The sequence below is a fragment of the Boleophthalmus pectinirostris genome, unplaced genomic scaffold, assembly GCF_026225935.1.
Source record: "Boleophthalmus pectinirostris isolate CB_2022bp ecotype Guang Dong unplaced genomic scaffold, ASM2622593v1 HiC_scaffold_12, whole genome shotgun sequence".
In the NCBI taxonomy this organism is placed as follows: domain Eukaryota; kingdom Metazoa; phylum Chordata; class Actinopteri; order Gobiiformes; family Gobiidae; genus Boleophthalmus; species Boleophthalmus pectinirostris.
In genome coordinates, this window is record NW_026571018.1 from 19464168 (window position 1) to 19475001 (window position 10834).

Consider the following 10834-nt stretch of genomic DNA (forward strand, 5'->3'; position numbering starts at 1 on the left):
ACTATTTGTAGTTACCTGTTGAGCTTTGAGGTAATGGCTGACAAAGTGCTGTTGTAATTTCTCATTGGCATAGTTGATGCAAAGCTGTTCAAGATTATTCATTTGGAAACATTCAAAGCCATACACATCAAGGACCCCTTGAGAGAAAATGAGACTATTTGTTATATAACTTGATAATTACTGTAATAAAGCATGTACACTTAAAGATCCAATATTTACCTATAAAGTTGGACCAAATAGTACTGCCTGTGCACATGCTGTTATTGATGAATGTAACCAGCCATTCAAATAACCTGGGGAAGACAAATACAACAGGATGAAGTGTCTTTCATCATTGTTGAATTGTTAAACATTTAGACCTTACTCAGCATAGATGACTTTAGCCAGACAGTCTCTCCTGACAGTACACTCAGTTTGGGAGCACGGCTTTAGTACACTCTGCCTCCCGGCCTTCAGTGTTCTTACTCGCAAACAGGCCTCTAGCTCCTCAGCAGTGACTCCCAAAAGCTCAGCAGCAATTTGGAGGTAGTCTGGTGAAATATAAGATTTCAGTTTATTTTAGTGTTTGTTCAAATTAAAGCTAAAACACTTTTTGGCACCTTTAGACTGTCCCTCGAGGTCACACGGTTGTGAATAATCTGAAGGAGAGGAAAACTGTACATTTCCCAGGTGCAAAATCCCTGCTAATATCTGAGATATATAAATTTACACATAGTCTGATCATCATTACATTCATTTTAAAGACTGAAATAAACAGATGTGTTATTATATCGATCTTGATCAAGTATATTTATAAAGTAAAAAATTACCCTAAATATTTCCCTTTGTTGTTCAGTGTCAATACCCAGATGCCCCATGGCCTCAAGGGTCTCCTCGAAACAATCCTCTTTAAAGGTGACAGAAAACAGTTCAAGTCAGTGTCAGAAATATATTAATTTCCTTTTAGAAATCAGTGATACAGACCCTCTAAAGTTTTATCTGCATGTGGAAGCCAGGCAAAAACTTGATCATAGTGCGTTTTCCACTCTTTTCTTTGCTCAGTGGTCGCTCCTTTCATCATCTGTTTAAAATAACACACAGTATAATGTATACTGCAAAACTGGCTGTATAAAAATTATTTAAAAAAGGTCGTACACACACCTGGTAAAATATATGAAAGTTTCTTTCACCAGTTGGTTGAAAGGCCACTCTAGTCTTCTCCAGCAGATATGTTTGCACAGACCCTCCCACTAACAGGTGACACCTTTACATAACAATATCATATTAACAGATTAGGGCAGATTATGAATGAGCTTTTGTCTGGTAAGTAGTAAATACAACAGAACGTGATGAGTGCCTGCTCTAAGTACCTGTCCAGCTGAAGCTGAATGTACTTCCCAAAGCGACTGCTGTTGTTGTTTCGTAGTGTACAAGCGTTTCCTGCAGCAAAGAACAGTCAGGTCATTTTCAAATGTAACGTTATATATAATTATATTTAATGATTTCCATTCTTACCAAAGGCTTCCATGATTGGGTTGGAGTCCAACACCCTCCTCTCAATCCTTTCCACTGTGTTCTGACTCTTTGCAACAGATGAAGATGCAGCTACAGTGGCATAATATTTCATGAGACATCGAGAGGTCCATGTCTGCACAGAGCAAAACAAAACACAATGCATCATGACTTGACAAGATAAGGATGAATACACTAGATATAGATAAGCAAATGTGTCTTATATCACTACATGAAAGTTTACCTTTCCAGCCCCACTCTCACCACTGACCACCAATGACTGGTTCACAGGTTCCAACTGACCCTTCACATTCCTGTAGGCTTCTTCGGCCACAATAAAAATGTGTGGTTTGGATTCCTAATATGTCAAAGACACTCATATTACATTGTGCCCACATACAAGGTGACCTCTTAAAGAGAAGCCTTACCTGAGGCTGAGGACTGCAGTGATACTCTCTCATCACATCCAGAGAGTACAGGTATGGGATGGGCTGGAAAGGGTTCAAAGCCACTAAGGTGCAGCCTGCATGAGTGTAAAACACCTTTGCACTGTACCTGGCCTGCAGGCATTTCAACACTGGCAAAGAAAACATTAAGGAAATCAGATATTTACAGTAAGTCACGGAAATATGTTCAGAATGTTTCGCTCTTTTGAAGAAACATTTGTACCAACTGAATACTGTTCTACACAACAGTTGCACACTAATGGTAAAGTTTTATTGTAACGTGTTTATGTGAGCTGCAGTATAATATCATTACTGTTATGCCCAAGCCCTTAATGCAGGCCAATAACACCAAGTAAATATCACAGTTCAAGGTGACATAAAACAAAGCCCGTGTGACATACTAGCAGTGTTAATCATGTCCTTACTCGAACTAGGAAGTACGAGCACATAAGTCCTGTGCTCAGGTCTCTGCACTGGCTTCCTGTGCCTCAGAGAATAGACTTTAAAACAGCTCTGCTTGTACAAGTCTCTCCATGGCCGAGCACCAAAGTACATCTGTGACATGTTAGTGTCATATGAACCATCTCGCACTCTGAGGACCTCAGGGACCGGCCTCCTGCTGGTGCCCAGAGTCACGACTAAACAAGGGGAGTCAGCGTTTCAGGTTCATGCAGCTAAAACTTGGAACAGTCTTCCTGAACATGTGAGACAGGCCTCTTCTGTGACGCTGTTTAAATCCAGGCTCAAAACATTTCTGTTTAACTGTGCATATGACTGAAAGGTTTTCATTCCGCACTCTTCTCTCCAATTTATGTCTCTCTTTTTTAATTTTAATCTTCATGATTATTTATGTTTTGATTTGTTTTTATTATGATTTTAATGTATTTCTTATTCTGTAAAGCACTTTGAATTACTTTGTGTACAAATTGTGCTATACAAATAAACTTGCCTTGCCTTGCCTTGCCTAAAGAGTGGCTCAAATTCTATTAAATATTTCAGATATGAGACTTTTATACCTGTTGAAGGTGTCACAGGATTTACTTTGGTGAGGTCATCATAAGTATGAAGCTGGTCCTCATCTGTGAGGAACAACCGAACATCTTCATCCAGAGAATCGTTCAGGGACTGAGGGGACAGATGGATAATTTTGGAAGATTCTTGTACCTGTAAAGAGCAATGCTGCTTACATTATGAAACTATGTAAATGTCCTGCACAAAAGCAAAAGATTAACGGTATATGTTTTTATGGACCTCTTGCTCTATAAAACACTTTGCATACAAATTGTGCCATACAAGACTTTAATATTCTACAAAACCTTTGAATTATCTGTTCCATTATCATCTGTAATAAAAATAAATTTTAGACTAACTCAAAATTAAATGATATTAGAACTGATGTAACCTTACTGAATAACTGCACTGGAAATGCATGTCATATGGCTTAACCAACATCTGCTACCAACTCTGGCACACACACATAAGGGCTTAAACAGTGCACAACTTTAATCTATCACTAGCCACTATATCTTACAACAAAGCAGATAGTAACTGTGCCATTTTCATTAAAAACACACACACACAGAGACACACACACAAACACACTGTACGTTACATGGTTTTCACTCTTTGCTTTTAGAACAGTTGGGGGTTTGCATAGAGTTGCCGATACATAAGAAATTACATTTCATAACAAATAGAGACCTCCCTGTAAATAATTTTTATGGTACTACATGTTTAACTGGAAGAAACATTAAGCAACAGACCAGATACCGTTTACTCACCGTTTCCATTCCATTTCTATTTCCACGGGCGTCCACAGAGTTCATTTAGATTACTCCAAACCTCCAGATCTGACAGAATATTAAAGCTATATAAGTTGTTTTCGCAATATTTTCTTTATCAGCATGGAGTCTGGACGTTCATTTTCTCCTCTCTGTCTTACATTCCTCAAGGACAACTTCAGGCAGTCAGCCGCCTGTCCACGGGTTTTCCAGCTCCACAATCCTGTTATTCCCGCCCTCTTGCTAATACTTCACGGGCACAAACTTACAGAAATGTGTTTTAGTGTAATACTCTCAGCATATCTAGTTTGAGCGCGCATTGAATAATAACACAGTTGGATTTTTTGTGTGTCAAACAACATTATTCATTATTCATTAGCATTAAACGATCAAACCAAATATTGTAAAATCTGGATTAAGCCATAAAAACGAGGTCCCTTGAACGTCACATGAGGCAGAGCGTGAGCGGAAGGACGCACGCTTGGCTCAGGCAGAACTGGACATACCTGCTGCAGAAAGACTGAAAGCGGGTATTTTTTGAGACTATCTTACGTCTTTCTGATAAATTTGGTAAGATTTTAAATCATTTTCTGGATCAGCTTATTACATTTTGTGCTTTAAAATTAGTTTGGCGCCTTTTGTGCTAGGCTAGCATATCTTAAATGGCCTATAATACGCTATGTTTTGATATGCTGTAATGCTGTTTCCTCATCAGAAACATACCCGAAATTGTTTTGTTTCATTTACACAAGTTTAACAAACAAACCGTGCAAAATTATGCTGAATTCTTCTCTCAAACACTTCCACCTTGTGATGTCATGTGGTAAAACAGGAAGTACTCCACTTTGTTTTTAAACTCCATGAACTTTCACTAGACTCATTTGGATATTCCATGGCTGAAATGATCCAGTCTCTGCTGAACTAAAGGTAATAAAGAATTACTCAAACTTGTGTGAATAAAACAAAACTCCAGGTATGTTTTTGAGAAGGCAATGTCATTATAACATAGCTTAAAACTCACAAGAATCAATTGTGCATAATATTGGACTTTTATTGTGAAAGCATATTATATACTTAAGCTAAATTACTGTTTTTATTACTAATACCAACTACTTATACTGGCACTGAAAAACTGGAATGTATTTGATTTGTTTTATTATAATTATTATTATTTAATGTGAGCACTTTGAATATTTGCAGGCCATGTCTCAGAAGGAACTCAAGGAAGCTTTTGTCAGTCATCTCAATGGTACCAGTTTGATGGAGGTGACTCTTGGTTCTTCCCTTGCTCCACTGTGCTTTCTCAACAGAGGACTGCTTCTAATCCTGTGTGACAGAGGTTCAGAAGCTCTGCCAAAACCAACGCAATCCATTTTACGTCTTCTTTTTGATTATACTGTGGTGATAGCTCCCCTCGTCCTTTCATGCACAATTCTTAGTGACATTCTTTTCCAAGTTGTCATTAGTCTATCCCTTATTTCTATGTGTATGCTTGTCTATATCTGTCTTTCTAGCACACACTCAATTGACCAGCAACCAAAGGCTTTTTTCGAAAGCCACCTTCAGTTTGAAAGAGTTCCATTTGTCACCAACTTCCGAGTTTTTGTCATTTTGAAAACGTCCATTAGCATATTGGCTGTAGATTTTGCAATCTTCCCCAGGAGATTTGCCAAAACTGAGACCTATGGCACAGGGGTCATGGATTATGGTGTTGGAGGGTTTGTCTTTGCAAATGCCCTCGTCTGTTCAGAAGCTCGGGGAAAAGGCATCATGGGATCGAAGTTCAATTACATCACAAAACAGCTGGTATCTGTCTGGCCTCTGGTTGCGCTTGGTATGGGGAGGTTAATAAGTGTAAAAATGACTGGTTATCAGGAGCATGTGACAGAATATGGTGTCCACTGGAATTTCTTCTTCACACTAGCCCTAGTCAGAGTGTCTGCATCAATATTTTTAGCTATTATGCCAGTCAACCTGTGTTTGATTTTTGCTTTGTTGATTGCTGTAATGTATCAGTTTATTTTAGACACAACTGGGCTGAAAGAATTTATTGTCCTCAACAATGACAGAGATTTGGGCTTTCTTCACGCCAACAAGGAGGGTATATTCTCTGCAGTGGGATATGTGGCCATCTACCTTGCAGGTGTACATGTGGGAGTGTTTATTATGCAGCAGCGTGTGACTGTAAAAGAGTGGCTACGTGCACTTATTTATCTTTTAATGTCAAGTCTGGGTCTGTATGCTGCTGTGTGTTTATGTCAGGTACACCTGGAGCCTGTTTCCCGGCGCTTGGCTAATTTACCGTTTTGTTTTTGGAGTATTGCCCAGTCCCTCTTTTTTTTAACTTCTCTTGGTTTGGCTGATTTGCTTCTACTGTTTTCTAAAAAGGCATTAAGTGTTGACTGTGTGCCATCTTCATGGAGTCTGTACAGAAAAAAGGAGGACCTTTCGCCACTGAAAAATAAAGATGATTTGAAAAGACTTTGCCTTTTTCAAGCTGTCAACAGAAATATGCTGATATTTTTCCTGCTTGCTAATGTCATCACTGGAGCGACAAACTCAGTAGTGGATACACTAAACTGTACTAAGGAGTTCTCTGTGTATGTTTTGCTGTCTTACATGTTTCTGAATTGTTTTGTAATATATGTTTTACATATCTTTGGAATTACATTAAAATTCTGGTAAAAGTAATTTTTTATTCATTATAATAAATGTATATTTGAAACTTTATTAATGTTTGTGTTGTTATACACATCAAGTGCATGTAAAAATAAAAAAATAATGCCTTTTTTAATAACTAAATTATTGACATCATGAAATCAGTGTTTTGATTGCATTTTTAGAATTTAGTAGGTTTTTTTGTAATGTATAACTATGTAGGTTCAAGGCATTCTTTCTTCTTGTGCTCATTTACAATGAGAAACTTTTTATATTTGCATATATTTTATTTTAAAGATGAACAAGATTTTGGTTAGATACTGCATTAAATCATGGTCATGGATGAAATCATTTGGGACGTGATAGTAATGCTAAAATCCGCGCAGCAGATCTGGCAACCTGGACTGGGGGCAAAGGTCAAAGTAGTGATGAAGGTTCCGTCTCAGTAGAGGAGCCGCACTTGTTTATTTTGTTTTTAAAATTATATTTGAGGTAAGAAGGAAATGCACTGTATGCAGTATTATTGTTGATTTTATGCTAAACCTGCCTGTAGATACTGATAATCCCACTGCTTCTAAAAGTTGTCTTTAACTAGCGCTGGTTACTTTATATTAGCTTGCTAACTGAAGCTAAGTAGGACAACAGTGCTAATGTAGTCAGTCACACTCAAGTTTGGAAAAGGGGAAAGAGCCGCTGTAGTCTCTGGCTGTCTTAAAAGGTTTGTTTGAATCTGTAGTAAAATACTGGCTTAATTGTGTTACTTGTAAAAGAAGAAAATAAATGCGATAACAGCATTTTCATTTAACTCTTGGCTAATTGAAAGTTGCACTGTCAAATTTGGTTCGTGCTATTGGTGCTAACGTTAGCTAGCAAACTAGCATTCGGATGGGCATTCAGCTTCATAGGAATATATTTATCATGAGTGGACGTTATTTCATACTTTTTTAACAATAATCACATGTTTTTTTGTTGTTGTCTCTAGGTATTGGTTTAGACACATTTTATTTCCTAATAGTTTCTGATTCTGTCTCCTGTTGCTTTTCCTCAGTCACTTGGATCCATTACCATTTAAAACAACGAATTAAACGTAACTTGTGTTAAAATAAACTTTGGTAAGATATTGATCTTAACGTCTATACCTTGTCGGTGACTTTAGGTGAGGGGCATAAATTATGGCACGTTTGGTTGCAATTTGTCGGGACGGGGAAGAAGAATACCCATTTCTTACCAGACAGATCCCACTGTACATTGATGACAGCTTAACTGTAAGTAACCAAATGCAGTATTTTAAATATAGAATAAAAGCATTTATTGATTGAGACTGATATTGAGGATTGCTAAATTCCTTCTTTACTCAATGCATGCATGTTTTTTTCAGATGGTTATGGAATTTCCTGACAGTGTTGCTGATGTTGATAGCAATGATATCAATTCCCCCTCCTTTAAACAGTTTTCTAAGGTTGGTGAAGAGAAGCACACCTCTTGAAATATACTGCTAACTTGTGGATTTTATTTTTACAAGTTTGTGTCTATCTTTCAGTATTACTCCAAACTGACACATCAGGACTTGAATATTGCTCTAATGGTGACATCTAGAGAGGTCTACAGTGCTCTGTCACAGTTTGTTCCATGTGTGGGCTGTAGGAGGAGTGTGGAGCGCCTCTTTTCTCATCTAGTTGAATCAGGGAGCCCAGCTTTGGTACCCCTCACTGTGAAATCTACAGCCATGCTTTCTGTAACAAAGTCCTGTATGTCAGATTTGAAGAAGCTTTACTCTCTCTTCTACGTTCATGGGCAAGTATATTTTAAGTATATATTTGTATATACTTACTGTATTTTATATTTATGCTACTAAAAGGTAAAACATCTTATTCAGGAAAGTGTTCAGTCTAAACTGGCGGGACAAGGGGAATGTCAGTCACATTCTGTTAACTTTATATTCCTAAACATATTCCTCTTTTTTTTCTAAATAGGTCAAAGTTAAATGATTTGATTGACGCCATTCCAAAAAGCAAAAAAAATAAACGATGTCAGTTACACTCCTTAGATACACACAAACCCAAGCCTTTAGGGTAAGTGATACACCGCAAAATAAACCCTACACTGTTATGCTAAATCATTCTTTGTTCATTAAAAAGAAAAATGTGTGTGATCGCAGGGGAAGCTGGATGGATGTGTGGGAGCTCATGTCACAAGAATGCAGGGATGAGGTGGTGGTCATCGATAGTGCATGTCTCCTAGAGACACTAGAGGAATACCTGCGTAAACACAAGTAATTGTAACTAATATGGCTTTTAATCATTTGAAAAAAAAAAAGTGTCTGTAATTATAATTCAAAATGTGTACCCATTTGCAGATTTTGCGCTGATTGTAAAAATAAAGTGCTAAGAGCATACAACATCCTTGTAGGGGACTTGGACAGCAGTAAAGAGAAGGGCTACTGTGCTGCTCTGTTTGAAGGTTTGTGCTGCTGTCCACATGAACGCCACATACATGTGTACTGTGAGACTGACTTCATTGCTCACCTTCTTGGTCGGGCTGAGCCTGAGCTTTCTGGGGGCTATGAGTAAGTATATTTTTAAGTAGAATTTTTGTTGAAAATTAAATCTAAGATATTCTATATTTGACAAAACAATTTATTTACAGACGAAGAGAGAGACACGCTAAGACTATTGATATTGCACAAGAAGAGGTCCTTACCTGTATAGGTATTCACCTTTATGAACGACTGCACAGAATTTGGCAGAAACTCCGAGCAGAAGAGCAGACATGGCAGGTTTTATTTCATTTAGGAATTGATGCACTACGGAAAAGTTTTGAGGTATGTTTATAAATAAATATACTAGAAAGAGTAAAGGGTTACTTATTATGATTGGTCTTAAAAATGTTTTCTAAAATTCTAGATTGCAGTGGAGAAGTTGGAGGGCATCAGTCGGCTAGAGCAGTTTTTTGAAGAGCTGTCTGAAGAAGAGAGGGCTAAAGAGCTTAAACTGGAGAAAAAAAGACAAAAGAAGAAAAACCGTCGCAAAAATAAGTGTGGCAATGAGATGGCTGAACAGGAAGCGGAGATTGAGAAGAGAGTCCCTGACGTGGTAATTTGGTGTAACACTGGTAGCAATAATTGGCATTGTGCATTAGGCCTTATTTAAGTGTATTGTTTATGCTTTAATTCAGGGATCTGTTGAGTCTGTGGAGAGCTGTTGCCATGGCTGTGAAAGCCATTATGAAGATGAAAATGTCTGTCAAGACCCAGTCACTACTAATGAAAACATGTCCTGCACGTGCTCAGGCAACACCAAACAAGGTAAGTGGCAGAATGTTATAGTGCAATAGTTTTATATTTATATCACTAAACAATACAATAATTATTCATATTTTTCTAAAGATCTGTCTACGCACAGCAATGGTAGTGACTGTGGGTACTCATCAAGCAGTGAAATTTGCTCTCGAGAAGGTTCAGATGTTGCCTGCTCAGATGGAATTTGCAACCATGATGAAACAGGTCTGATCAGGACGAATGAGAAAGCCCACGATGGACAGTCATTTTTAACATGACATGTTTAACATTGTGCTTTGTTCATCTTAAAGGTGATAACAGTAATATCCATTGTACTGAAGATGGAGCAGACTGTTGTCTGGACTGTTGGCACAAAGAAGAGCAATGTGCAAGTAAAAAAGGATCATGCTCTGATCTATGCAACAATGAGGTACAGGATCATGGAGCACATTTACGGTCTCCCATTCTTCTGAATTGTCTGACTTAACTTGTTTACAATTGTTACAGGGACATAAGGATGAACAACAACTATTGCACTTGCACCCAACCAATGAAACCCTTTCGTGTGGAAATACTTTGGCCAACAGCACCTTACATTGGCCTTGGATTGCACATAAACCGGATTGTGGGTTCAAAATTACTCTTTTGGAACTACAGGTTAGTGTCTAAATGTTTGCACCACTGATTGCATGTTTTGTGTATTTACAAAATATAAAGAAATGTTGAGATCTTGAACTGTCTTGATGCAGGAGTCTACGGTTTATTCAAATGAAGAGAATGGCTTAACCAAAGAGGAAATCCAGTCATTCTATGAAAAACATCCAACATTCCTCCAAGAACGCCATCTATTCCGCCAGCGCATTAAGAAAAGATTCTTTGACTATTGCCATGCTGCTACAAGGAGGAAAGTGGTTGGCCACAGCTAGTGTCAATAGCTGCATTAAAGTTGCTCTCTAGTGAAAATTTTCATGACTGCAATATATTTTTGGTATATTTGAAAGTATGTGATGTCTAATAATTTCTCTCAGATGCAAATGTGATTATATATTGTTTAGTCATGGTTAACTTGCACTTTTCACACATTTTTCTCATCTCATATAACACTCAACTCAGTCATTCTCTGATCAGGCCTAGTTTGTTGGTTCTGTGTAGAACTGTTGATTAGGAGCACAGTGCAATTG

General features: G+C 37.8%; 3 protein-coding genes across 3 annotated transcripts; 2 read left to right on the forward strand and 1 right to left on the reverse strand.

Annotated features, from left to right (window-relative positions):
- Nucleotides 1-386: 386 nt before the first annotated feature.
- Nucleotides 387-4153, reverse strand: LOC129407460 (unconventional myosin-XIX). The gene is made up of 10 exons (XM_055148582.1): nt 3719-4153; nt 2954-3101; nt 1920-2068; nt 1736-1849; nt 1495-1627; nt 1350-1419; nt 1141-1243; nt 964-1060; nt 810-886; nt 387-690 (listed from the first exon to the last, which is right to left on the reverse strand). Exons 1-10 carry the CDS (start codon nt 3761-3763, stop codon nt 559-561), a joined length of 1068 nt encoding a protein of 355 aa, XP_055004557.1. The 5' UTR covers nt 3764-4153; the 3' UTR covers nt 387-558.
- Nucleotides 4137-6448, forward strand: pigw (phosphatidylinositol glycan anchor biosynthesis, class W). The gene is made up of 2 exons (XM_020930306.2): nt 4137-4288; nt 4919-6448. Exon 2 carries the CDS (start codon nt 4922-4924, stop codon nt 6401-6403), a length of 1482 nt encoding a protein of 493 aa, XP_020785965.1. The 5' UTR covers nt 4137-4288; nt 4919-4921; the 3' UTR covers nt 6404-6448.
- A 274-nt stretch (nt 6449-6722) lies between these two features.
- On the forward strand, nt 6723-10616 carry ggnbp2 (gametogenetin binding protein 2). Its single transcript, XM_020930236.2, has 14 exons — nt 6723-6868; nt 7533-7641; nt 7755-7835; nt 7917-8170; nt 8350-8448; nt 8535-8648; nt 8733-8942; nt 9023-9197; nt 9280-9468; nt 9551-9680; nt 9762-9878; nt 9965-10083; nt 10161-10310; nt 10403-10616. Exons 2-14 carry the CDS (start codon nt 7549-7551, stop codon nt 10577-10579), a joined length of 1908 nt encoding a protein of 635 aa, XP_020785895.2. The 5' UTR covers nt 6723-6868; nt 7533-7548; the 3' UTR covers nt 10580-10616.
- The last annotated feature ends 218 nt before the right edge of the window (nt 10617-10834 follow it).